The following is a 25,962-nucleotide window of genomic DNA, read 5'->3' on the forward strand; positions in this document are numbered from 1 at the left end:
AAAAATGCCACACCTACACTAATCATATTTATGACGGTAGAATAGAAAATGATTTTAAAAAGTGTTATTCTATAAAGTGCAGAGGACTCCAAAGTAGGTCTAACGTCAGTGGTGAGCTACATGGTAGCCACAGCTGTGAAGCTGCCATCAGTGCCAGCAGACCCTCCGACCACCTCCAGCAGGTAAAATGTTTAAAGTGCCTTGCCCGACTGAGCGGGGATTCAAACCAGCGTCCCACCTACTGCAGGACAATGTTTCTTTCCCCTTTTGCTTCTCAGCAACTTAATGGAGGTCTGTTTTCTACACTTTCTTCTCTCTTTTGTGTTATTGCAAAATTAAAAGCTCTTCAGTCTAGTAGTACAAGTTCAAGTTTCTTTTTTCTTTACTTTTAATCTATTAAAAAGCAGACCAAGTCTATATTTTTGTAGCCGTTTCTTTGAAGAATGAACAAACCACCTAATTTTACTGAAGTTCTATTTTTCTTATTTTGAAAAGTGGCTTAAAAATGAGTTTCTGTAACATCGACATTGCACCCTAAAGAAACCAGAAATGGGTGAGTTTTAAAACAAGCCGAGTCGATGAGTGTTTGAAATACATAAAAGTTTTAAAAAGTGTCACCTACTGTGACTACAGCAGTCCTAATGACTTGGTTGAATTCCCCCCCCCCCCCCCCCCCCCCCCCGCTGAACACAGAAACACAAAATTTAAAGTTGGCTCATTGAAATATTTCAGTATTAAACTACTGCAATAATCGCAGATTTCCCACGTTTTCCCACATTTTTACCAAAGGGCTCAGACAGTGTGAAAAGTGGCTAGTTTCCATAAACAGTACACTTTTATTCAGCTCTTTTGTGTAATAATTTTACTTTACAGAACATTGTCAAATGCAAATACACTTAGTGCAAATAATAACACTTCAGATGTACAACTTAGAAATATACAAAGTCTGTAGATTGCTGACAAAATACAATTAAAAACACTAATTGTATTCTTCAGATGACAGAACACGTTGATCTAGTTTGTGTTACCAGCAACAAAAACAATAATCCAGAACTGTTCTAAACCTCTGAGCTCTAAGATTATTCAATCTGCGGGCGAATTTCCCAGCCGTGCAGATCAGCTGATTGAGGAACTCCCAACGCTTGCTGGCGTTAAACACAATCTAAAAGTCATGAGGTACGATGACGTGAAATGTCGACCCATCACTCCCTCGCCGCCCCCCCCCTCCTCCCCCCCAGTCTCAATGCAGTGTTGATAAATGCACGTCTGGTGGCTGTAAAGTAGAGAAATCTAGAACGTTTTAAGGGTCACCCTGGTGTCTAAGGCATTCTGGGGGTGGTTCATTTATCAGTCAAGTGGCAGGATGCCGCTGCACCGCAGTGTGGCGTGTGAAATGTAAATTCTCCACAACTGAGAGCCCAAGATGTGAACGATATTCTTCCCATCAGTTAATAATTTCACTTCTGTTGGACAAAGGCATATCTCGTTTTCAAACTTGACACGTGGAAATGGCTTTTAGTGCCTAGCAAACAATTTAGAAAACAAACAAACTAAAAAAAAAAAACAGGTGTGTAGAGTAGATCTGATTATCTCTCAACGAAGGAGAGGAAACTTCCCATCACACACCGAAGCTGATCGTATGCAAATGTCCCTCTGAAACACTGAGCTGGAGGTTACAGACAAATGATGATCGCAACTTAGCATTTTCAGACCACAGTTTGGCCATATTATCAGTTTAGCATTAAAAAAAAAAAAAAAAAAAAAGAAGAAACGATCCAAGACGAGTTAATAAGCAAAGTCTCTCAATCTCCCACAGAGCCCGGCTAATTGCTGTCATCAGATTCAAGCGTTTAACAGTCGATTCACATTTGTCATGTTGGTAAACTAACTGAAAAGTTACTCTCTGTACAATACATTGTGTCTATGTGCTCTCCGAAAAACTAGTTTATAACAATCTAGAAATATAAAGATTTCGAAGCTGTGAGCTCTGACCCCCCCCATCGAACAGTAAAGAGTCGTCACAAGAAGGGGCAGGGCAAGGCAAGAAAGGGGGAAACAGTGGGCAGCTGCTCCTCTCTTGTGGTAGTTTTACTTTAGCAGCAGCAAAAACAAGTAGCTGTAATACTAGTGATTGTAGCACACCCAAAAAAGTCCAGGAGTAGGTAATCATAAGAAATTTACAAAACAATTTACAAAAAAAAAAAGAAGAAAAAAAACAACAACAACACAACAAATCAATAACATTTCAAAGACTTCTTCAAAAACCCTTGAACTGACTATTAATAATGCACTTTCATGGCCACCGACTTGGAGGCAGCCAGTGAGTTGCAGCTGGGGTGGAAACTACTGAGGTGTTAAAGCTCGCTCGTCTTCAGGGACGTCCTGATCATGTGCAGTCCTGCTGGAAAGTTGGGTAAATGAAAGGAGAGTGGGCCATGTGGTTTCTGACAGCGTGCTGAATGAAGGGCGTCAAACCTACGGTGGGTGAGCCTGACACAGTTAGGGAGAACGAATCAGTAAAAAAATAAATAAAATAACTGCAATTAAAGAGGATGTTGGCTTTTTATAATATTTATTTTATTTTTTTTAAAAAGCTAAGTGTTTGTTTCAGATTACCTCCTAGTGTTCAGAAGAGGATGGGGTTCCCAGCTGTTTTTTCCTGAACGTAGGAGGTGAAACGTTTGAGGAACTTGGGATACTCTCTCTTGGCGACGGCTCTCAGGACTGAAGCCGGAGCCCAGCCTCCAGGGTTTACTGCAGCCACACACAGGAGGGTTACCAGCTCACTCTGCAATTCCTCACAATTTGTGACCAGCCATTAAGAATGGATAACAGTAAATCAGTGCGGCGCAGGGCGCCCTCTAGTGAAAAGAGGAGGAACTGCTCTCTTGCTTCATAAACATTCAGGCCCTAAAGTCAGAACCGACGCTCCAGCGAGGAAGCTTTTAGCTGCAGCCTCTTTGTTTGCAGGAAGCGACGGGTCAGATGGGCTACAGACGTCTGGGCTGGGATTTCAGAGAAACAATACTACCCTGAAAAATATAAAGTATCTTACTTTATATGGAAAACACGGTACTTTAAAAGTGAAACTGGTCCATTGTTCCACTACACAAAGTGATTAGTTTCAAACATTTGTTATAATTTGGAGGATTAAAGTTTACAGGAACTAGAAACCCAAAACATAGATGCTCAAAAATGTAAAAACGTCAAACAATTCCAAATTGCCATGTTTGCAGTTTTAGATTTATAGAGCGGTTTAAAAGCCAACAAGCTATGCAGACAAACGCTTTATCAATCCTCCTCATCATCAGATGATCAGATAATTGTGTCTTCACCAGAATACAATTGAACACCATCTTTGTTGCTGCTAGGCAGCTGACGATGAAGCAAAATCCAAGAGATTGCTCTCTTCCGACAGGCAGCTACAACTGACAACCTAACCCTACAAAGAACCAAATGACAAACATTTGGGTTTTCCTTTAATGTCAACTATTGAAAATCAAATTTAAACAGCAAACTTATGAACTATATCGCCATTTGCAAAAACCTAATTCGTTTTTGAATTAGCTCTTTGAAATAAATGCACTTTTCACTCTTGTTCTAATATAGCAAAGTTGGACATGGGATTCAGATAAAACATGTTTTACTTTTCAATCATCAACCAAAACATGTAATCTCAAACTTACACTTAAGTTATTTTCTCAGGCAAAGAGTCACGCAAAGCAAACTGTACACTACGTCATGCTACTTAGCATCTTTCCGTTTGCTGTTGTAATCCCTGAGATGAAAACCAGATGGCTTGGAGAGAGAAACTTACCGTTGGCAACATATGTGATCTTACAGAGGATGTTGTCTCTGCTTATCTCTTTGTCCCCCTCTGGTGGGCTGACCAGCGTTTGGCAGATCATGGCCACATTGATTTTGGCACGAACACACCGGTTTGTGGGCTGGAGGTACAACAAAAACGGTGAATGCAAACACTCCCAGGCTCCCAAGCTGCCCTGTGAATAGTAGGGCTGTAGTGATACAATAATCTCACAATACGATACACGATATTCTGCTCACGATATGATATATATTGCAATATTCAGCAAACAATACAATTTTTTGTATTCTTTTTTGTATTCTTTTGCAATTTTCTGAAAGATTTTAGAGCGACAGAGTGATTTTGGTGACATTTTGTGACTGTTATAGAGTTGGATTGAATTAATTTAACTGAAAACTGATTAAAAGCACCAACTACACAATACCTGGCTCTGGTTGGACATGGACACAGACTTAAAGTCGACAGCTGGACAAAATGAATCAAAGAAGTGGTGAGAAAACATGTTTCTTTTAATTGAAACAGCACAAACTGTAGCTTACATGCATTTGTAAAGTAAATAAAGTGCACCAAGTACCCTGCTCTGAATAGTTTGATACCTTTTTAACCTTGACACTTAACATCTGAAGGAATCACTCTAAGCCTGATGACCCAATCACTCTCCCGGCGAAGCAAGCAGTGAGTGAACAAGGTGACAGTTGGATGTTACGATACTTGCGGATGAATATCAATTGTTTTTCTAGGAAAGAAAATATCAATATACATCGCAAAATCGATATTATTACACAGCCCTAGTGAATAGTTTAGGTTAACTATTGAGCCTACATGAGGAGTCGACTAAAACTAATGCCTTTTATTTGAGACATTTGAGTTAAAAAAAGCAAATGATTAGCACAAAACACAGCACATGATATATGTTTTCTAAAAAAAACAAAAAAAACAAACACGTTCACTATTTTGCACTCCTATGTACAGCCTTAATTTTACAATTTACCCCACTAATGCAAATGGAGTGGAAACCACAGGCTGAAACCTCAACACAGGCTGAGAACATCTGACTGTTCACATTCACATGCATGTCTGCTTTACAGGAAGAGTCAAGTAAGCCAACCCGTGACTTCCTCTAGAATATACGCATAATTAGACAAAAAACATACCATCAAAATTATATTCTGACAATTATATTACATATGGTGACAGGTTGAAAACTTACATTTAGAAAACCTCTGCATGGCCCACTGATATAAAGTGAATTACTTTGGTGATAAGGTTGTTGAGGAATGCTCTGGTGTTGTGCGGATTGGAGTAACATCTCCACCGCTGAAAGGATTTAGATTTTTTTTAATTGCAGTTTTTGTCGAAGGTAAGCAGACTGCCACACAACGCTTTTAAATCCCAGCGTAGAGTGCAGGTTTGCTATGTCTCTGAGCTACTGTCCTCAGACCACAGTTCTCCTGATATTCTTCTCCTCACCAGATAAATCACAACATAAGCTCTCACACATTAAATGCTGCATTGCTGTCACTGCTTTCTTCTTCTTCGGTGGACACTGTCTTCTGCATCACTGCCTGATTTCCAAACGCAGCATCATCACTCCTCTGCAACTTTCAGCTGGCTCAGCTGAATTGTGGCTTTTCTACAGTTTTCCCCTATTTCTCAATTTCAGTCATGGAAAAGAAGACAACTGTTGTGGGCCGCAAGAAAAGAATAAAGGCGACAGGAAATGATCACTTGTGAAAATGATGGTGATACGTGTCCTACAATAACACTCAGACCCCCGACAGTTTTAGCTTTAAAGTAATTGTTTAAATTAATCAAAATGTTTCTTTTTTTGACATGAAGGAATATTAATGTTTTGGAGAGACATAGCCAGACAAAGTCATGGATCTGATAGAGAGTCTGTGGGGAGAGATGGAGATTAGGGTGATGGGAATTATAATTAGAATTAAATCTGTGATGCTATAAGAGGTTTTTCCACTGATTTTGAAAGGATAACAATACTTTTTGACAGATTATACATTTGCTAAAAGAAAGTTATATGTTTTAATTACTTTCCTTAACATTGATGTATTATCTTTTGGGGAAAACCTGTGTCATTCCCTTTGGTAAAAAGCTTCATTTGTGTTTATCGATATTGTAAATGAATAAACTCTTTATTCTCTTCTCTTTGTTATGATGACAGTTGTTTGTATCGTTTATGAGGTCTTTCACTTATCTTAACTTCTCTGGTAAGTGAATCCATAACAAAAATTTAAGCTGAGCTGACGTCACTTAACATTATTTGTCAACTTATAACAACATTAAATATTTACACTTTTCTTTTCACATTATCAAAATTGATGCACTTCATTTAATCTACATTTTACACAATTTCTTGAAATGAAGGCTGAAAATGGCAGAGAGAAAAAAAAATGCTGTAAACAAAAAGCAGTGGGAGTCCTGTGTGCCACGATCGGTGTTTTGTGTCAACACTTACAGGAGCGTTGTCATGGTCGACAGAGAAGTTGCACACCAGCCACGTGTCAGGATCGTTTTCGTTTGTTGCCAGAATCTTCCTGATGGCCGACAGATAGAGAATGTCCCTCTGAGAGGCGGGCCACACTCTCTGAAACGCAAACCAAAGACACAAACAGCTGCAGACCAGCGCCGCTGACCAAATGTCCAGCCCGTTTCCGTTGAATCTACCTTGTGCGTTTGGTAAACAATGATGGCGTTATCGGAAAGTGTTTCCACAACGTTGAAATTGTCGATGGTGGCTGAGGGAGGGAACGAAGAGGCTCGTGTCAGTCGGGTCACAACACTGAAACCGGAGGAGCTAAACGGGAGTCGGCATGGCGACCCTCCCTGTCGCCGCGAACTTACTTTCCCAGTCATTTCGAACATCTGTGTCCCAGAAGTAGTGGCAGACCTCGTGTCCCGTTACGCCTTTGACGGCGTGAGTCGCTTTAAGGGGATCCAGGACGATGCCGTTCTCCTCCACTTCTCTCCTGTAAACCTGTTAGAGAGCAGGGGGAGAAGGTCGCGTTAATTTACCCACCGCAGAACCTAAACCAGAAACAGAACAACCACATTTACTTAGTTTGTGAATTACTTTTTTCTTGTTACTCTTGCATAAAAGCTTGACATTAGGGAGTAGTTTGTTCACTTTTTCTTGAGAACATTTCTGCTACTAATGAAAATAAGTTGTGTTATAAAGTCGCAGCTTGCAACCAAGGGAAATGATTCATAGGCCGCTTGTTGTCTCGTCTGTACCCACCTTCATCTCTCCTTCTTCTATTACCAGCTGCCAGTTGGCATCTCCACCCATGTCCTGAAGGGAATAAGTCATATGATTCTGCACCATCTCCTCCACCTGAGACACGGAGAGACATTCAATAAGCTCGGGTTAGACAATGTTTTACATAAACCGCCTATTCTAGGCACAATTCAGCAAGAGTCAACCTATATTAACCCAGTTAAAACGTTTCAGTCTTGAACAATCTGTGTGTTTGCAGACAGGAGAGGTGCTAACTTCATTCAAACAGAACACGTATTTTGGCCTATAAGCGATTCAAGGAATGTCGCCGCAGAGCAGAAACCAAATAAAAGTGAGAAGACTGGTCCTGCCTGAGGGGATTCCTCAATATCCAAACAGCGTCATGAAGCAACAGCAGCACACGTCTGCACAGCTGCATGCTTGTGCCGTGAAACAGGAAAAAAGGTGGAAGGATGAGAAATGGCTCTAAATTAGGGGGGGGATTTTCTCTAGATTCCAGCCATGCAGCTTTAGAACAACTTCCAGGAATAATGCCTGTTGGACCCTCAGGAAAACCTTTGAGTTCGGGAATGTTTGTGTTCTCCAGGTGCTTTGCTGTTTTTGTATTTCTGCAACAAAAAAAAAAAAAAAGCTTCGACTAAAGAATTTCACTCCAATGGACTCCAGGCAGTACAGCTAATATTTCCAGCATCCTGGATCGAGTTGTTAATAAGACATGCTCATGCTGGCTGCTCATGCTCTGTAGGAGTAGCAAAAAAAACCAAAGGGAGACGGGTTCCTGCATCCCACATCACAGGGGTCCACGGTTTGTGTGGCAGTACCTGACAGCTGAATCTGTGAACGTCATCCGAGGCGGTGACTAGCTCAACCGAGGACACGGAGGAGGAATAGCTGCGAGGCTGCTCGGCAGAGAGATGTTTGGAAGAGAGAAGAGCGAAGAGGAAGAGCGAAGCGAGCAACTCGTTTAGAAACTGCAGAAGCTCCGGTGAAAATGTGAGGGAAGCTATCAGAGAAAGAACTTGAATATAATCTAGGAAAATATGCATTTTAGTAATTTAGAAGTGAAATTTACTCGTTATATAGATTCTTTACACTCTGAGTGATTATTTCTGGTGATTTGGGTGATTATGGTTTACAGATAATTAACTTTTTTTGTTGTTTTTCACTCAACACCTGGTTCGGGGCTCCTTTTGCTTTAATCATTGCGTTAATGTGATCAGCCTGCAGCTGCGCTGAAGTATCAAGGAAACCCCAGTTGCTTTATTAGCCGCCTTCATCTCATCTGCAGACTCGGTGACGCCGTGGTCATTAAACCAGCTGCTGGTACAAAGTCCTGCTGGCAAATAAAATCAGAATCTCCAATAATCTCATCGGCAGGAGGAAGCATAAATGGTCTGACATGTTCTGATCGGCAGCTGCACCGACTCCGGACTTGATGAAACAAGGTGGACCAAGACGATGGTTCCACAGATAATCACTGACTTTGGAAACTTCACACCGAATCAGAAGCAACTTCGACGTTGTGCCTGTCCACTGGGCCTCCAGCACGTTGGACTTTGATTTCTAAATAAAATAGAAAACCCCGCTCTTTGTAGAGTAAATTTAAAGAAACAACTCAATTCAAGAAAGGGAAAGAGACTGACACACTGCATACACAGTCCACTATACACACTGGATTGACTAAAACCAAGAAAATGTACTATAGGCACGACAAAAAAACAAAACACTGCTTACCTTGTCTGCAAATCGGTGTGTACTGATGGCGGAAAAGACATCAGCAGGAGAAACCGGAGGCGGTCGCGGTGTCCTGACCTTCTCTGACTGGCACTGAAGCAAACAGCATTTCAAGTTCAGCACGAGACCAGAGATTTCATATGTGCACAATAAGCTGTAGCTTAAACTACACGTCTCTGTTTTCTAAACATCAAAAATGTCAGCTTTAAGGGTTCCAGACTTCATCGCACCTGCTCTTCGATTTTATCCTGTCGGTCCAGCTCGGCTTCCACCGCGTCAAAAAATTCATCCTCATTGATCAAACTGTTGGGCCCCTCCTGCAACAAGCAAAACGAGGACGGCTCAAAGCAAGATCCACCAGAAAAGCACTTCAACAAATCCCTCTGCTTTCATTCCTGAGCCGTTTCAGCTCCAGTAATCTTATTGCTTCACCTCATAGTCTGGGCCTCCGTAGTGGGACTTTTTCTTCAGTTCGTTCATTGCACATCTGTAGGCATCTTCTACCCTCCTCCTCTTCTCCAGCTCCTGCTCACAAGCACAGGGACAAAGTGTGTTTGATGTGGCTGTAACAAATACACTCCTTCCCGACTCTGCTTGAGTTGATTCAGATTAGAGAAGAAAAGTCTGGGATAAAAGGTGATGAAAGTATGGGTCTGGATGTCTCGAATTCAGCAAACATTGCAATATTCAGCTGCGTTCTCACACCCACAGGTTTCTTCCTCGTCAGACGTCGACGAGGAAAAAGCTGTGACAGGTTTCTCTCTGCTGTCAATCAATTATTTAAAATGAAAATGAAACATTTTTCTTTAAGAGTAAGAAAACAATAAAATGCACCAAGTTCTGCACAGCTTATCCATATTACAGTGATTACAAAAATAATATAATAGTTAAATGTAAACTTAAACACATAAGAAAACAAAAAAAGCAGCAAAGTAAGGGCAAAAGTAAACCAGCCAATGTCATCAAGCAAAGTCCAAAGGAAGGTGTAGACATACAAAACCTGCTGCAAAATAAACATAAGCCGATACTGTTGCAGCTCTGTAAAACAACCACACACACACACACACACACACACACACACACACACAGAAAGAGACCTACTTTAAAGCTGGAGGTCTGTAAAGGTATCCATCTTTGTGTTTGGTGTTTGAGCAGCTCGGTGCTCCGCTGCTTTGAATGTTTCCACCAAGAAGTCAGTGAAGTCATTTTCTAAGATTCCTCTCAGAAGGAGTCCAAGCTGCGTTTCTCCCTTCAAATTCTTCTGATATCCAACTCCCCCCTGACTCAGAAGGTCAGCTAGCCATCAAACTCGAAACCAAATGTATTATTTGAGCTGGTTACACCTGACCGTAGTTTAAGTGAGCTGCTTTTGAATTGTAGCTTTATGTGGCACGCCTTTAACACAGAGAGGGGGGGGAAGAAACTGGTTTGGCAAGCGGTGAGCTCTAGAGAGCGCACACTTAAAGGCACAGTGACATTTAGAGCACATGGAAAGAAAGCTTTAAGATAAGTAACTATTCGTTACTTAACGCTCATTCATTCAATTTTTATATATTTTTTTAAATAATTGCAATAATTGAATGATTAATATTTTTAACACACGTTTGTCTGGATTGGATCGTTTAGGCTCAGGAGAGACAAGAGGCAATCTAACAGGAAACTGTTGTTTGACAGCAATCATATTTCTGACATTTGAAAAAAAAAAAAAAAATATTAAAATGTGGAGATAAAAGAAAATAAAGTGTAACAACCAATATATAATGTGTTGGTTACACAATGTGCAATACATGTACACTCTTTCAAAGAATTAGCACCGTTTAATTTTTTTTGTCATGCAACACTACTTCAAAATGTAATTTTAACAGATTTTTTTAGCGCATGGCATCAAATATGTTTTTCCCACAGTAAAACATGGTGGTGGCAGCACCACGCTATGTGGATGTTCTTCTTTAGGAGGGACAGAAAAGCTGGTTAGAACTTCTGGGAAGATATGAGGTTAAAACTGTAAGAAAGCCTATCAGAGGCTGAAGAGGAAGTTCGTCTTCCAGCAGGGCCTGGACTCTAAACATACAGTCAGAGCGGTAACGATTCAAGTGAAATCACATCAATACGTTTGGCTGGCCTAGTCAAAGTCCAAAACTCCTCCATCTATTTAGAGTTTGAGCCATTTTTGTAAACCATAATAAAGTACACATTAGGGGGCACGGCACACGGTTAAGATTTTTATATGTAAAAACATAAAAAAAAAAAAAAAAACGCATATAGATTTGTTTCCAATTATGCTCTAGTTTAGATTCATCTGTCATACAAAAGGCCAATAAACCACCAGGAAGTCTATGTGATTAAAAAAAAAAAAGTGAAACCATTTTTTATTACTAATAATTTTTTAAAATCTGCAAACCTTTTCCTTTCCTTCCAGACAACTATCTATTCAAGCCGTCTTCCACATAAAGTTAGTCCCACAGGATTCTGACAGTGTTCATGAACACCTGTCAAACATAAAGACCTGAAACGCATTCATGTTTTTCAACCACAGTCGTCCCCTGCTGCCCGTCAGCTCCTGTCAAGCCCCCCACAGTGCGGCGCTGTACCTTGTCGAGTCTCTTCTGCCAGCTGTCTTCTCGTTTGACCATCAGCTCGATGCAGTGGGACAAAGTGGACAGGATGCCTGCGGTGGTGGCCTTAAAGGTGATGGCTTCTCCCTTGAAGTCGATCCCGTTAATAACTTTGGGACTGGCCGGAGGAAACACTGCACCACGCAAGAAAAGAGGACGTATTCACATTTTATCCATTTGTTGCACTAAAAGAAACATGTTTTTGCGGCTTGAGTGGATCCTTCATTAAAAACAGAAGACTCACGTTTCTCTTTGCTGCCGTTGTTGTTGTGATTGTGTTCACCTTCAGGTCTTGTAGTGGTCAGAAATTCATCTTCATCCTCCTCCACAACTGAAGAGGAAACAAAAATAACTCTATGCAATGAGGCTTCATTTATATTTGGTTAGGTTATTGAAAAAAGCAAAAACAAACTGAGGACATTATTACTTTCTCATATGTTTGGGAACAAATTTGTGCTTTTCAAAGAGATTTCAAGCTGCACCCCTGCAGGTTTAATATAAAAAGGAATTCTGAAGATCATACAAAAGGTTCTGCCTCAGAGATCAAACCGGCCATTAAACCGGCCACAAAACGTCGTGTAAGCAGATATCGATTTTTCCTTCCTCAGCGAGCCACTTCAACCATTCTTCTTCAACTCCAATGCTGCATTAAACAAGAAGCTACCATCAATAAGTGCTTTCCTTTGCCAGTAAAACCAAAGGCTGAAACCTGATGTGCAGTTCTAAAAACGTGATCATTACTCTTAAAAAAAAAACAACAAAAAAACTAAATGGTTCTGGTGTAATATGAGCCAAACATTACCTGTGTCTCTCTGAAATTCATCTTTGGAAACCGCATCACCACAGGAGTCAAAATGCTTCTGAAGAGTGTCCACCTGTCGGCACAGAATGTCCCGGAAAGTTTCCATTTCTGCGAGCTTCTCGCGCAGCCGGTGGCCCTTCTGAGCAGAGAGAGGACGACATTCAGTTCAGCTGGAAGTTTGTTTGATTTTTTTGCAGGAGATATGCAGTTTAATCCAAGCTGCAAAACTTCAACCTGACATTAACATTAAATGATTTGTGTTTATTTAGTTAAATCTGGTGTTTTATTTGCAGACGCTACAGTTTTCATACCCTGAAGATACAAGATCTGATCAATGACTAATGTTTTTACCTTGAAGGAGGATGTGGAAGTGGAAGACAAGGCACTGGCAGCTGAAGTGAGAGACAACATGGAACCATGACGCCTCAGACTCGTTTCTGAACCGTATCCAGACTCGGCCTGCGGACGCAAGCAAACAGAAATCAAAGAGAGGCAACAATGAAAGTAGAAGAAATAAAAAAAATAAAAAAAAATCAAAACAATAAGGGCGCATGAAGCTGTAGTCGACCTACAAAAAAAACAAAACACTGATCCATAACAAAACGCTACAGGACACAAAGAAAGCTTCAGAACATTGAGTAACACTGGATCGACTGGGCAAATTTTCCTGCGATCAGGAACAAGTTCTTCAACAAATAAAGTAGGACAAATCGTACATTCCCTTCGTTTTCTTTTGGGTAAAAGTTCCCACCTCAAAGACCCTGTCCAACATTTCCCCCCGCCCTTTTACGTGAATCAGTTTAAATTAAGAATCAGGAGGTCAAACCTCAAACATCAGCCTGTTAAAATCCTGATCGGTGCATCTCTGTCAGAGAAAACCAGTTGAAGGGCGAAAAATCAAAAATACACATGAACACAACAAAAACAGAAATAAAAAAACACCTTAACGAGGAAAGATTAAACTGTATTTAACATGCGAGGGTAAAACAAAACAGAATTTTGTTTGATTATAACATTCTCACAGGTTTTATGAAACTATAAACCAATTTAATTAACGCTGTCATATTTAATATCAACACAAGATTATATTATACTGAGCAAATTACAGCTGTAATAATAAATTATGCATCGATTTATTTCATTACAACCCAAATAAATGTTTAAAGTTAAATAATTGGGATTATGATGAATCGGTTTTTAATAGAAATAAATGCTTTATTACTAGCAAAGTTACAATAAACGATAAATCAATTAATCGCACGATAAATTAAACCTATCGACCTCATTTTAATTATTGGCTTTATTGTCTCTTCATCTTTCTGTTGATGGCACTGAATGAAAAAAGGCTCAACTCCGGTGCTCTTCCTTAGTGTAATGTCCAGCACACACTACACAGTTGTTGGCGGACTGCCGGCCCATTTTCAAAACCTGACAGAAATCCTAGGTATAACGGTTCGATCGGGTTCGTCGTGCCGTGTGGTGTCCAGCCACATGAGCACAAAGTAATGGCTACAAGTCCAGTTAACTAATTTTAAAATCAAAATCAATGCTTTACTAGAATCTACCTGTGATGCATGTGGCTAGAGTCAGCTAAAGTCCTGACTGAATGAAAATCATTATAACCTAATTATGTCACGTTAACGAAGAACAGCTGAAAACCTACCGGGTTCATCAACTGCGATAGCAATTTGGCTCCAGTTCCTCCCCTTGTCATTTCTATATTCTTTGCACAAAATGTTGAATAAACATTAATGTTGTTTCCACATATCATCTCCAATGTCCACTGGACTTCGGGTTGCGCCGTGTCAGCACGGAGGAGAATCCGCTCTTTCTGATTGCCTAGCTGTCACATTCAGCGTTAACGATCCCAGTCGGGGGAAATCCCTGATTTAGATCGGAGCGGCCATGACGATCCACCGTAATACACCACACACTGCAGGATGATCGGTTACGAAATCACCAGCGGCCAACGTTCTAAGATTGTCATAAGGGGTAAATGGGGGCAAAAAAATCGTGTAGTGTGAACTATTGCGTCAGGATGTGTCCATCTTCTCTATTTAAATCTTGTGATTACAGAAGGCCAATATAGTACACAGATTTCATAATCTGCACTCTTTTGGTTGAATGCAGTATTTATTTCCACTTTGGCTTTATGTTGTTTAGTTTTTATTCAAGCACGTTTTTTTGTTAATGGAGACTGAGAATCCATTTTATTTTTGGTTGTTTTGTTTATTTAGTTTATCAGTTCCAGTGTTATGTGTTCTTTTGAAAATAAAGTGAAAATAAATCTATGGCAGGAAATTGCATGCATTATTAGTCATTTCCACTAAATCAGTGTCAAAAGGTCTTGAAACAATATTATCGTTTATCGCAATAATTTTTTAGACAATTAATCGCTCAGCAAAATTTGTTATCATGACAGGCCTAGCTGTGAGCTGGTCCTGTTGGCCAATGGCAACGAATGAAGGAGGAATTCTTAAAATCAGTGACTAAACTGAAAAGGGAGTCAGGTGACGACACAGAGACGGCACACACTCGGGCTTCGGCTGCAGTTTCTCCTAATGCAACAGAGTGACACAGTAAGGAAACTGACATAACATACAAATCAAAGAAACAACATCCAGAGTTCATCATGGACCAGACAAACGGGTTTCCTCCAGAAAAAGGAAGTTTCTTGTGTCCAAAGTGGCTGCTGTGAAACTAAGATGTTTCTGCAGGACATAAACTGAAACATTTTTAAACCACAAAAATTAAAAAATGTAAACACAACAAATGATTCCAGAAGATCCGGTACTGGGACGAGGACAAGCATTTTCAAATTCAAACCTCAGCAAGTGCCTCTTCAAGCTGAAACGACAGACTGCATGATTAAACACACGTTTCTGGAATCCACAGAAAAAAGCCCACGTAACTGAACAACCACATTTTGTGCTCATTTTTGCAGCATATTATATAATCAGAAAGAAAAAAAGGCTCTTCTTCATTAGACCAACGAAGTGAAACAGCCGTCAGGCTGTGAGAGACAGAAGTGTTTGCATTTCAAATGTCAGTCGTGATTGTCAAGTTAACCTGACCTGTGGTTTCAGGTGCCACACCCGATCCACAGATATCAATAAGGTAATTGTAAATAAAGGTCCTTTGTGCTTCGTCAGCATTGGTGATAAAACGCCCCGTTCATATTTTATGCCGTTTGCTACTGATGTGAAGATATTGCAGCAAACAAAATTTGATGTCAAATTGATCTCAGACAGAAAAATACATTTAAAAAATGTTTTAATTCGAGGCCATTTATCCAGCAAAGGAAGAAAATCCACATTATGAATTGCTTTTACAGAATCCGTAGCGGTAGAGTTACTGACATTCTTAGCAATTGCTCTAAAATAAAGTGATATGGATCGTTTTGTCCAGTTACATCATGCAAGGCGATCCACTGAGATCCTGTGTGCGTTTGAGACAACGCAGCAGAATCGAGGAACCAAAGGGGTGTGGCTTTCTACACACCAATACATTTGCCATTTCAATGAAAGGTCACTATGCACCACTATCAACATGTTATCTGCATCGAATTCTGCTGATCAACACAGTTATGAAATCAGACGGACTCTGAGATCATGTAGAGCTGCTCCAGACTGCTGGTGCTTCTTCAGATGTGCTTTTCTTTGTAACACAGATAAATAAAAATCTAGTGGGCTGAATTAGAATAAATATGGGTCGCCATAAGACGTTTCAGTAAGATAACGATCCAAATCACTTGCATTTATGAATGTGATGGTGCTTAAAAAGTTAAATCCATGAAGAATAGTGTGATCAATGTATAGTAAAACTCCACTCGGCACCAAAACGTTGAACGCTGTTTGACAAAAGCACGGACTGCCATTTTAATGCGCCTGCTCAGCTGCATGACAAGCATGCAAACTGAGCACCCATTCATACAACGTATTTGAAATGGGATCTTGTGGTTTTACAAGTTAAATGAGTGATCAGAGGGTGTACAGCCACACACACACACACACACACACAACAGCAACTTCTGACCTGAGTATATTGCTGCTTGAGAAATATCCACATCGTGCACTACAAGCCTCATCGTTGTGCGGGCACCCTGCACAGCAGAACCTGGATTCGTTTGAGCTATTCGTGTCAAAAACTGCATGCAAATACACAGTATGGGGTGTGGAAAAATAACTCCAAGTCAGAACAATGGCACACTGGGTAGATACTGTTTGAGAGAGCATGGCTGATTTACAGCGAGCAGGCAGGCAGCATGCCAAAATGCTTTAAGCCCACCATTCGGCCATTCCAACAGCCAAAGCAGAGCAGGGCACTGCTGCAGTCCTGACGGCTTGCTGGCCCCAACATGGCCAGGCGATCCCCAACCACTCTCTGACACTGACAATGCAGATGATTTAATCCAGTTTCCCCGGACACACCTCACTACAAGACAGAGAGGAAGAGGAGGTGAAGAAGAGAAACGGAGAGATGCTTAGCTTAGCACATCATGTGAAGGAAAACAGACACAAGAAGCGAAGAGAGAAGAGGGGAAAAGTAGCCGCTTGCTTCTCAGCAGTTGGATGAGAGGCAGACATTGGATGCTCTTTGAAGCAGAAGAAGCAGACTGAGAGGCGACTTCTGCTGATAATTAAGTTGTCTCCTTTCACACAAAGCTTTTCAAACACACACTCATAAACGGAGACCTCTTGTTCGACATGCATATATCAGGAAACCACATACCCTGACATGTGAAACCATTTCATCTTGCCCGTCTTTCTTTGCAGCATCCATCACTGTGCAGGCACCGGCGACTCTCTGCTCTTGCAGTCAGAAAAGTAGCATGTGGAGTAAAAGATGACGAGGGCTTGCATGCATTAGAGAAAAGATGAGTGCTGTCTGGAGCTGTTTGTGTAACAAACCAATGAAGTACTAAAAATGTGGGCGAGTGAAGCAGCCTGGTGTATATTATGACACAGCAAAAGAGAGAGACGGCGAGCAAGAGTGGGAGGCAGGGAGCAACATTTGTCTGGATCTTATACTTTAGGTCTTGCCGCCCGACTCGTATTTCATCTCCTTTTATTCAGCTGCACCGCTAGTTAAAGTTATACTGTTCACACCATCAATCTAAAACGAGAGGTATTCCCAACTCTCTCAAATTCAAGCTCTCCAATATTCATCAAAATCCATTTTCTCAGCACGAAGTCCCGGTGAAAAAAAAAAAAAACAAAAAAAAAAACATGCAATATTCATCAGGAGCAGCACTTATCACAGCAGCACTTTTCTCACCACCAACACAAACACACCCACGTATAAAAACACAAATGAACTCACGTTGAAACAGTTTTCCCAAAGCAAGCTGATGCTCCAACACGGATATGAAAACGACAGCAGATTCCCTTTGAAAAGTGGAAACTAATACATGTTAAACAGCTGAACTTGTGATTACTGGCCATCTTTAAGCACCTCATCCTTGCAGGGTTTGATTCCCCATCCCTAGTTCTTTAATCCAGAGGATTATCCTCATGATTTGCACAATCAATATTTATACACACATCTAAAACAGACAATAACCAGTATTAAAAAAAAATAGGCAAAGAAGCAACCCCATTCTTAAAAGTGTATCCTAGTAAGTTGAGTTGATGTTCAACTTATAGAAATAATAATTGTTATGCTTCAACAAAACAGCTAAAAATTAAGCCAGTCAGAATATTTACTTTTGTTGCTATGATGGAAGCAATAATGAAACTATGGGAGGTTGCACAGAAGACGTCCTCATTTGTCCATTTGGGAGCAGCACAGACACACTGCCTAATGCAGTGGTTCCCAAACTTTTTCTTCTGCGCCCCCCCAGTGGTTTCCAAACATTCAACATGTTAACAACGGATTAAACAGTTTTAACTGCTGATAAAAGTGACAGAGGACACAGATATGGGAAGTGTGGAAGCCTCTACTGTATCAAATTGACAGGAATAACAGAGAGTTGGCCATTCTAAGGTAAAAACCCAGCGCATACAGATTCATATTTTATTTGTTTCTCATCCAGACGGCTTCCCGCGCCCCCCCTGCAATGACATGGCGCCCCCCCTAGGGGGCGCGCCCCACAGTTTGGGAACCTCTGGCCTAATGCAATGATACTTTAACCTCTACAAGGTCACCAAAGGTCACATGCAGGGCATGACCCCGAAATATTCACACTGTAACTCTAATGGATCAAACGCATGAAGTTACTCGCACCCAAACTAAAACATCCTGCATAATAACACAGGATGTGAAGTGACAGAGGCAGCACAAAATTAGTAAGTGTTAAAGAATGAACTGTTTTTAACGTTTCTGTGATTTATTCTGATTAATTACGGAGAGAGCAAGTCTTAAAGGAGATAAACAAGGCTGCAGAGAGAAAAGCAAAGAGAACAGCTTACACCATCATCAATCCAGGAAATCCCAGATGACAATGTCATGACTTTAAAAGCGTCTCAAACATTTGAGTTAAACAGAGGTACACCCCAGGATGTTTTAAGCCAACCCCTCAAACAAACCGCTTCCTTCATCCAGGGACAAATCCAAAATAAATCAGGCAAGGTATCGGCGAGAACCCACAAGTCCGGTTTGTCCTCTGGTACAATTTCCAGAGGTCTGAAGGCGACACAGAATAAACTCCAGGAATAGCCATCCCATCACACCATTCAGGAAGCAGACGGGTTCCTTTGTCCAAGAGATAAATGTGTTTTGATGTATCAATCCTAAAGCAAAAGTAAAAGGTCTTGTGAAGATGCTGCCTGAAGCTGGTAAGAGAACGTCATTACCCACAAGGAAACAAGTCTAGTACCAACATGGATTAAAAGAGCAACTCGTAGAGGAAGAAGCCATCACTTCAAAAGCAAAAAAGAAATAAAAAGAAGAGGTAGATTACAATTTGGAAACTCACTCAGACACAAACCTTAATTTTTGGGAGAAATGTCCTAACGATGACAATGAATTAGAGACGTTTGGTCCTATGGAACAAACCTTTCATTTGGAGGAAAAGAGGGAAGCTTGTAAGGCTGATAACACCATTCCAGCTGAGGAAGGGTGGCGCCCTCATGTTCATGTGGTATTTTGCTGCAAGAAAGACTGCTGCAGCTCACAAAATAGATGACATCACGCAGGAGGAACATTATGTTGAAATGTAGAAGAAACATCTGAAGACATCAGCCTTGAAAGTTAAAATTTGGGCATAAGTATGGAGATCTTCCAAATGGACAACAGCACCAAGCACACCACCAAAATTTGTCACAAAGAGGCTGAAGGACAAAAAGCTCAATAAAAACTTTTGGAGAGAGCTTTCGTGAGGCGGCTTACAATCCCGACTCGGTTCTGCCAGGAGGAATGAGCCAAAATTTCAAAAAACTATAACGAGAAGTTTGTGGAAGGACATGGAAAATGTTTGACACAATTTTTAAATTTTGAAGGCACTCCTACCAAAAACTAAGGAAGTGCACGTAGACGCCTGACTTTTAGGAGAGTATCTTTATAACATTATCATTGTCATTATTCTGGTATTTAACAAACAATGTATGTAAATATCTGGTTTCAATAATGTAGATATTTTTTGCCCTGGGAAAAGTGAAATTTTGGTGATGTCAGTACAATGTTGGTGATGCTCTACCAGAAAAAAAATACTACACTAAATTCATGACTGCATCTAGTATTCTCACTGTGTAAAAGTCAAATTCATGTGATGTTCTTGTGTTTGCAGCAAACGAAGTGCATCACAAAACATGTGACTCCAGCCAAGCAAGCTCTCCAGACGGGAGTTTTCTTTGCAGAAGAGACGTTCGGCCTGTAAACAGACGGATCTAAACGCAAACTTTGACCCAAAACCTGAACAAATTCAATCTGGCCCACATACTTTTACCGTGAAGCCAAACATCATTTAAAATGTCTCTGAAGGGGGGAGCAGCAGCCTAGTATCAGAGAGAGGGAAGCCCCCCGCCTCATCACCTCACTTAGATTCTTCACATTCCCTGAGTACCGAACTCTGCATGTGTGTTCGAGTCCTTCTGCTGTCACACCCAGCTCACAGAACAGAAAACACAGAACTCCGTGTCGGATCTGAAAATCTGACCTCCGATTCAACCTGAATGTTGGAGCTACGCGAATACGGCAGCCAGGAAAATATCTGATAGCAAACAAAGATTATCCGGTTTATTGTAAAAAAAAACACGTTTTTAATCTTGACGGGGCGGGCTGGGGGGGGTCCACACCAACCACACGCAAACGCATAAAGAACTGGATTTAGACGCCGTGAATGGACCCGTTTCCCAAATCTCTACATTCGTAACTATGCAAACAAAGGGATCAAGAGTGACGAGAAAGGAGAACATAAACATGGTAAGCTTATAAAGGAGAGTCAAGAAGCTACTCACCTTATGCAGCTCTATGGACTCGATCCATTCCTGCCTGTGCTCAGGGTCCTCTGCTCTGAGGTACCAAACGCTGTCATTCACGCTGATGTCAAAACGGCACTCGTCAAACTCGTGAGGCTGCGCAAAGAGAGGAGAGGCCTCATGAATAATAACGACGAATGTTTGCAATCGGAACGGACTATAGCCGCACACAAAATCACATAACTAAATCTGAACTTTTCCCTCTACCTTAATTAGAGTACTGGGAAGTAGGAGCAAAATACTACTTCAATAACTCTTTGTTACCCTAACTGAGTAGGAATGACACATTCTTGAAGCACATGGAGTCAATCAGTGACAGAAAGCCACATGTCACACACGATAAACAGACATTTTAATTGAGAACTGATGTCTCGTATCTCCTGTCCCACCCCGAAACGACTGGAGCAGGGCTGTGCGGAGGAAGATAAAAAAAAAAAAAGAAAACTAAACATTAATTATTACAGGAAGAAGCTGGATCATTTCAACTTCGCTTTCTCCTTTTGGGAGGAATTATTCGACTTATTACGCTCCCCCACCCTGCTCCACTCACCGACTGCCTGAGGCACCCAAACACGTGCAACAAAGAATTTTACCCGTTTCCTCTCAGACTGGAATTTGACCACTGAGCTCAGCTGAGACGAGTTCAGCTTTGAAAAAAAAGGTTCACAGGAAGGAATAAACACACAGGAATATACAAGTTTTCTTGTCAGTTTTTTCTTTTTTTTTTTTCCTCCAGGACCAACAAGAATCCAGCTGCTCAGTCAGCTGACACGACCTTCCGCCAGCTAAGTTTAATTTCATTTGCAGAATGACGCTCATGTGCTGCCTTATTTGCTCCTGCTGACAACAGTCACATCCCTCCAGATTCTGATCACCAAGTCTGAGCCTGCAGAACTTTATGCAACATTGATTGAGACACTTTCATGTTGATAGTAGATTTCACAAACTGCACTTTGCAACAGCCAATTGGGTCAAAGGTTTTCTATGATATTTCAGTGATCAATTATATATATTATATATATAAACCTCAGTCATTTCAATTTGCAGGCTGGCGTTACATTAGAAAAGCTACCCTGTCTCCAACCAGAACCTGAAGATAATCTGGGGGAGAACATTTAGGCGCATCGAGCCGTGACTGTTACTGGGGTAGAGAGAGAACGGCCATCTATCTTACTGTGCAGTATCAGCCACGGACCATAAACCTCTGCTTTACACTCCATTTTATGGTTCGTTCATTTCTTTTTCTCATTGTGCAAGCACTGCTGTGCAAAAAGGCTGCGTACAGGAAAGAAAAACTTTGTCCGTAAGCACACGGGAGGTCGTAGATTGAGCGTGTCCTGCTAATACTGACAATAACTAGTCGTTTTTTCAATCATTTTTCTTTTAATCGATTATCCCAAGCAACCAATTCTGTAAGAATGGAGAAGAGAAAAGAACATTTCTTCTTTAGTGGACTTTCATATTTATTGTATGCCACAAAATAAAGGATTGGCACATGAAGTGTGACATATAAGTGTAAAGTTCCTCCTCCAGCGTCTGACTTCACAAAGTACATCGCAAACACAGTGGCTTTGTCTTCACTCTTGGCCTATTAGTAGACCCCCAGTGTTGTTTGTGTAGATACTAATTATCCATTTTGTTTGAGTAGCTTTCAAAAAAAAAAAAAAAAAAAAAACTCATGTAACGTCCAATCAAACCACCGTTTAACAAATTAATATTTGCCAACATAAATGTAAACAAAGTTTCACATGAGTTTCCCCAATAATACACACATGTGAGCAAATGGAAACAGCAACTGCAAAGACTGTCTCAGTTTAAGTTGACAGACCTTTCAAAAGTTTTGTTTGCAATGCTTTTATGGTTTTAGTGCTTAAGCATGAGGGCGGTTTGCTGCGCATTCATTGCTGGCCAGCGAGCAACAAACTGATCATTTAGAAAAAGAAAAAAATATATATATTTTGTTATTTTTTTTCTTTCTGCAAGTCCTCAGACCTCACTGTCACAGCACACCAAGATGTTTAATATTCACAGAGAAAGAGTTATGATAAAGCTGTAAACAATTAGTTTCCTCCAACACTGTTAGCAGCAGACCCTGGCTGGACGGGGTTTCCATTCTGTTCACAAGCTGAAAGGAGCTCGCTGAGAGCTTTACTTGTACAGTTTTAATCCAGGTCCAAATCAAATAATCCCACAGGAGGGAACAAAAAAAAGTGCAAAAATCACAGTAAAACCATTTGTTTGGCTGCTGCAGCTCAAACAGGAGTGAATATTTAACTAGAGTGTGGAATTTCAGCATATCTCACTTGCGGAGGGAAAATGCCAGAACAGTGATTACACTGTATGGACCAAACTTACATTTAACAGGAGAAAACATCAGTTTCAAGTAAACAAATCGTTTTTAAAAGGGTGTTAATATTAAAACAATCTCAATGACTGACTAACTGCCATTGTGATGTGAATAACAAGTGGAAATTAAGAGGTAATTTTACATGGGTCATTTAAGTGACTACCTCCTTGTGCTCCTAACAACTTCATTAGCCTCTTATCTTTATAACCCAAGAGTACGTGGATTAAAGAAATCCAACTGTCTGCTGAAAAGGAATTAAAATAACGATGGAAGAAAACCTCCCTATAGATCTGTTACTGCGACGAGTCTGCAGCTGCCATTTACGCCCCAGTCACTTGATCTGTGATTAACCTACGGGCTTCACCGTTCCCTCAGAAACAGTGCTGTACTTATAGATATATTTTCAAGAACTTAGTTTGATAAAGCAGAATCTCTTTTATGCCTCTTTTTACAGTGAAACTTTTATTCTATGACAAAGGAACATGACCTAAAGGACTATTGCAACATAATTTGTAGATCCTCTTACTACATAAAAGGCAGAGTGTCGACAGAGAAACATTTATTTAAAGCTTTATTGCATGATCAAATAAATTTGATTCACAAAACATTTCAATGTAAATTGAGGGGCACAATCACTCCATAATGTCGGCTTCTTAAATGTAATAACTCGCCTATTTTATTGGTCTTGGTGTAATTTAAAACCATATATTTTTAAACTACTTTTTTTTTTTTCTTTTTACAACTCCAAGATATCTGGTGAAAAAGCAGACATGTCGCAAAGATGCAAAATTGCAAGATATTTTGTTTTGGTGAAGCCACACATTTCCTTCCCCTCCCATGAGGTTGGCACTTACTGTGATAACAGCCTTGCTGAGGCACAGGGAACCTCTGCAGCCGTACTCCCGTTCATCCTCCGACTTGTAGTAACTCAGTGTGTTGTTTTTTAGCACAACCCATCGGTCCTGCCATCCGTGTATATAATTCGTCCACTGAAAGCACAAAAAATAAAAAGTAAAAAAACAAAAATAGCAGCATGCAGTTATAGCTCCAAAATACAATCAAAAATCTTTTCAGCAACTAATTAAAATGTAATTTTCAGGAGGCGAATTAAAATTTGAAACCTCATAACGTCATAGATAACATATTGCAGAAATTACATTTTCAACGTTGGTGTCCCTTAAGATACTTTTCATCCTGTACATGAATTACTTTAAAGTATATATTCATATTCTGTTACTTGTTAGATGTATGCAGATGACACTGTTGTTTATATACCTGTAAAAGCTGAACAGTGGAATAAAGGAGGACTGTCTTTTGTAATAGTTACGTAAAGCATGTTTGCATCTCAGGATGAATAAAATTGTTTGCCTGTCTATAAATAGAGATCCAGAAGTTGCAGCGATATATAAAGGACTTTCAGCAGTACTTTATATATGTGTTTAGGTGTACTAATGGATTCACAACTTGCACATATTAAAACAAATTAACTTAATTGTGAACTTAAGAAATAGTTTCACTTATGAGTCATCAAGAATACACATGACAGGCAGGATTTTGTTATATTTGAAATACTGTCTGGTCAACACAAACCAGAATGCCAATCAATACAAAAATCATACACAGAAACTTAAATATTAGTCAAACTAAGGAATTAAGGGATTGTTTTCCAGAGGAACTTTATTTAAACATTTTTCAGTTAACTAACTGTGTGGCTTAACTTTCTAATCTTGTTTTAGATCACCAACCTGCCATCTAAGGGACCTTAAATTGAGATTAGCCTTCATGTCCCAATCTGGCACATTTACATGCACTCCACTGCTTGAGTTAATCAATGAGCATTGCGATTTTCAAAATGAGAAATAAAGATAAACAAAAGTCACGCGGCTATTAACTCGTGATTCGTGTAGGGTTGTGTTTACATATCCTTTTGAGACTATATGTGTGTTAATTCGCCAGAACTTACTTTGCTTAAAACTCCTCCGAACTCCACAGGCTGGCCGGATTCTGGGTCCACATCCTCATCCGAACCGGACGATGAACTCTTCTCGGACATTGATTTCCAAGTTTCAAGACAGCCCGTCTGATTTTATTGACAGAACACCGCGGCTCAAGTTTAGAGGCTTGATTAGCTATCAGTTTAACAGCTTCACGGCCAAACTCGCAGTTTCTTCAAATTGTAATCCTAAATGTCAGCAAAATAAAGATAACTAGGCATTAAGCATACATGCAAAACAAATAGAACTGAAGAGTGCTATTGCGATTTTTCCATGACAGTTTGAAACAGCAAGATTTACTCATAAAAAGTTAGTCTGAAAGTGACAGCTGGGTCTCGGATTCTCGATTTGCGGGCTTTGTTTTGAAACTGATGTCGAATACCAATAAGCCTAGCTAACTTAGTTAGCTAGGCAAACGACGAAACTAGCTAACAGTAACTACAAATGACTAACAAATTGGTGAAATTCACCTTAGGTACGGCAGCAGTAGTCGACAATATGCTCAAAAAAGGCCTTCGTGTTAGCGCAACACTGCAACTTCCACCTACTAGTATGGAGCCAAAGAACAGCCTCCCTGCAATAGTCCGCAGTTCAGTTAGCAGTAGCGAAGCTCTGACTAGCTCTGTTGGGGGAGGAGCCGCGGCCACGCTTTACTGTGTACCTGTCAAGTTATCAAGTAACCGAGGTTACAGTCACACCGGAAACACTGAAGCTTAAAATTAAAAGCCTTTCGACAAGTACGACAGAAACCAGTTTAACATGCACGGATTTATTTGTGGGTGTTATTAAATGTATTTTTATTAAAGACTTGTACAGTCTGTGATGAGGATTGCTTAAACCAAGGTAAGTTTAAGCAACTTATCAGCATTTTATTAAGCTACACAAGTGGCATTTTATTAAGCTACACAAGTGCTCACTTAAGTAAGAAAGTGATACACACGGTTTACAAAAGTTGCAGAAACGTTTGAATCACT

The 25,962-nt window shown here is 40.3% G+C and overlaps 1 protein-coding gene across 5 annotated transcripts; it reads right to left on the reverse strand.

Moving 5' to 3' along the window:
- Nucleotides 1-816: 816 nt before the first annotated feature.
- On the reverse strand, nucleotides 817-25,623 carry cert1 (ceramide transporter 1). 5 transcript variants are annotated; one of them, XM_088008917.1, is made up of 19 exons: nucleotides 25,459-25,623; nucleotides 24,958-25,074; nucleotides 23,849-23,983; nucleotides 20,627-20,743; nucleotides 12,582-12,689; nucleotides 12,231-12,369; nucleotides 11,673-11,759; nucleotides 11,405-11,562; nucleotides 9,246-9,338; nucleotides 9,044-9,130; nucleotides 8,814-8,906; nucleotides 7,901-7,981; nucleotides 7,080-7,175; nucleotides 6,686-6,818; nucleotides 6,509-6,579; nucleotides 6,300-6,428; nucleotides 3,818-3,947; nucleotides 2,617-2,754; nucleotides 817-2,490 (listed from the first exon to the last, which is right to left on the reverse strand). In XM_088008917.1, the coding sequence occupies exons 2-18, from the start codon at nucleotides 25,045-25,047 to the stop codon at nucleotides 2,627-2,629; spliced, it is 1,875 nt and encodes a 624-aa protein (XP_087865043.1). In that variant the 5' UTR covers nucleotides 25,048-25,074; nucleotides 25,459-25,623; the 3' UTR covers nucleotides 817-2,490; nucleotides 2,617-2,626. The 5 variants fall into 5 exon arrangements, with proteins under 5 accessions (XP_087865043.1, XP_087865041.1, XP_087865039.1 ...); XM_088008915.1 differs by lacking the exon at nucleotides 7,901-7,981 and having other exon boundaries at nucleotides 817-2,475; XM_088008913.1 differs by lacking the exon at nucleotides 7,901-7,981 and having other exon boundaries at nucleotides 24,958-25,176; nucleotides 25,459-25,622.
- Nucleotides 25,624-25,962: the final 339 nt, after the last annotated feature.

This window comes from Poecilia mexicana, unplaced genomic scaffold, assembly GCF_051168715.1.
Source record: "Poecilia mexicana isolate PSO_F unplaced genomic scaffold, ASM5116871v1 scaffold_9, whole genome shotgun sequence".
NCBI lineage: Eukaryota > Metazoa > Chordata > Actinopteri > Cyprinodontiformes > Poeciliidae > Poecilia > Poecilia mexicana.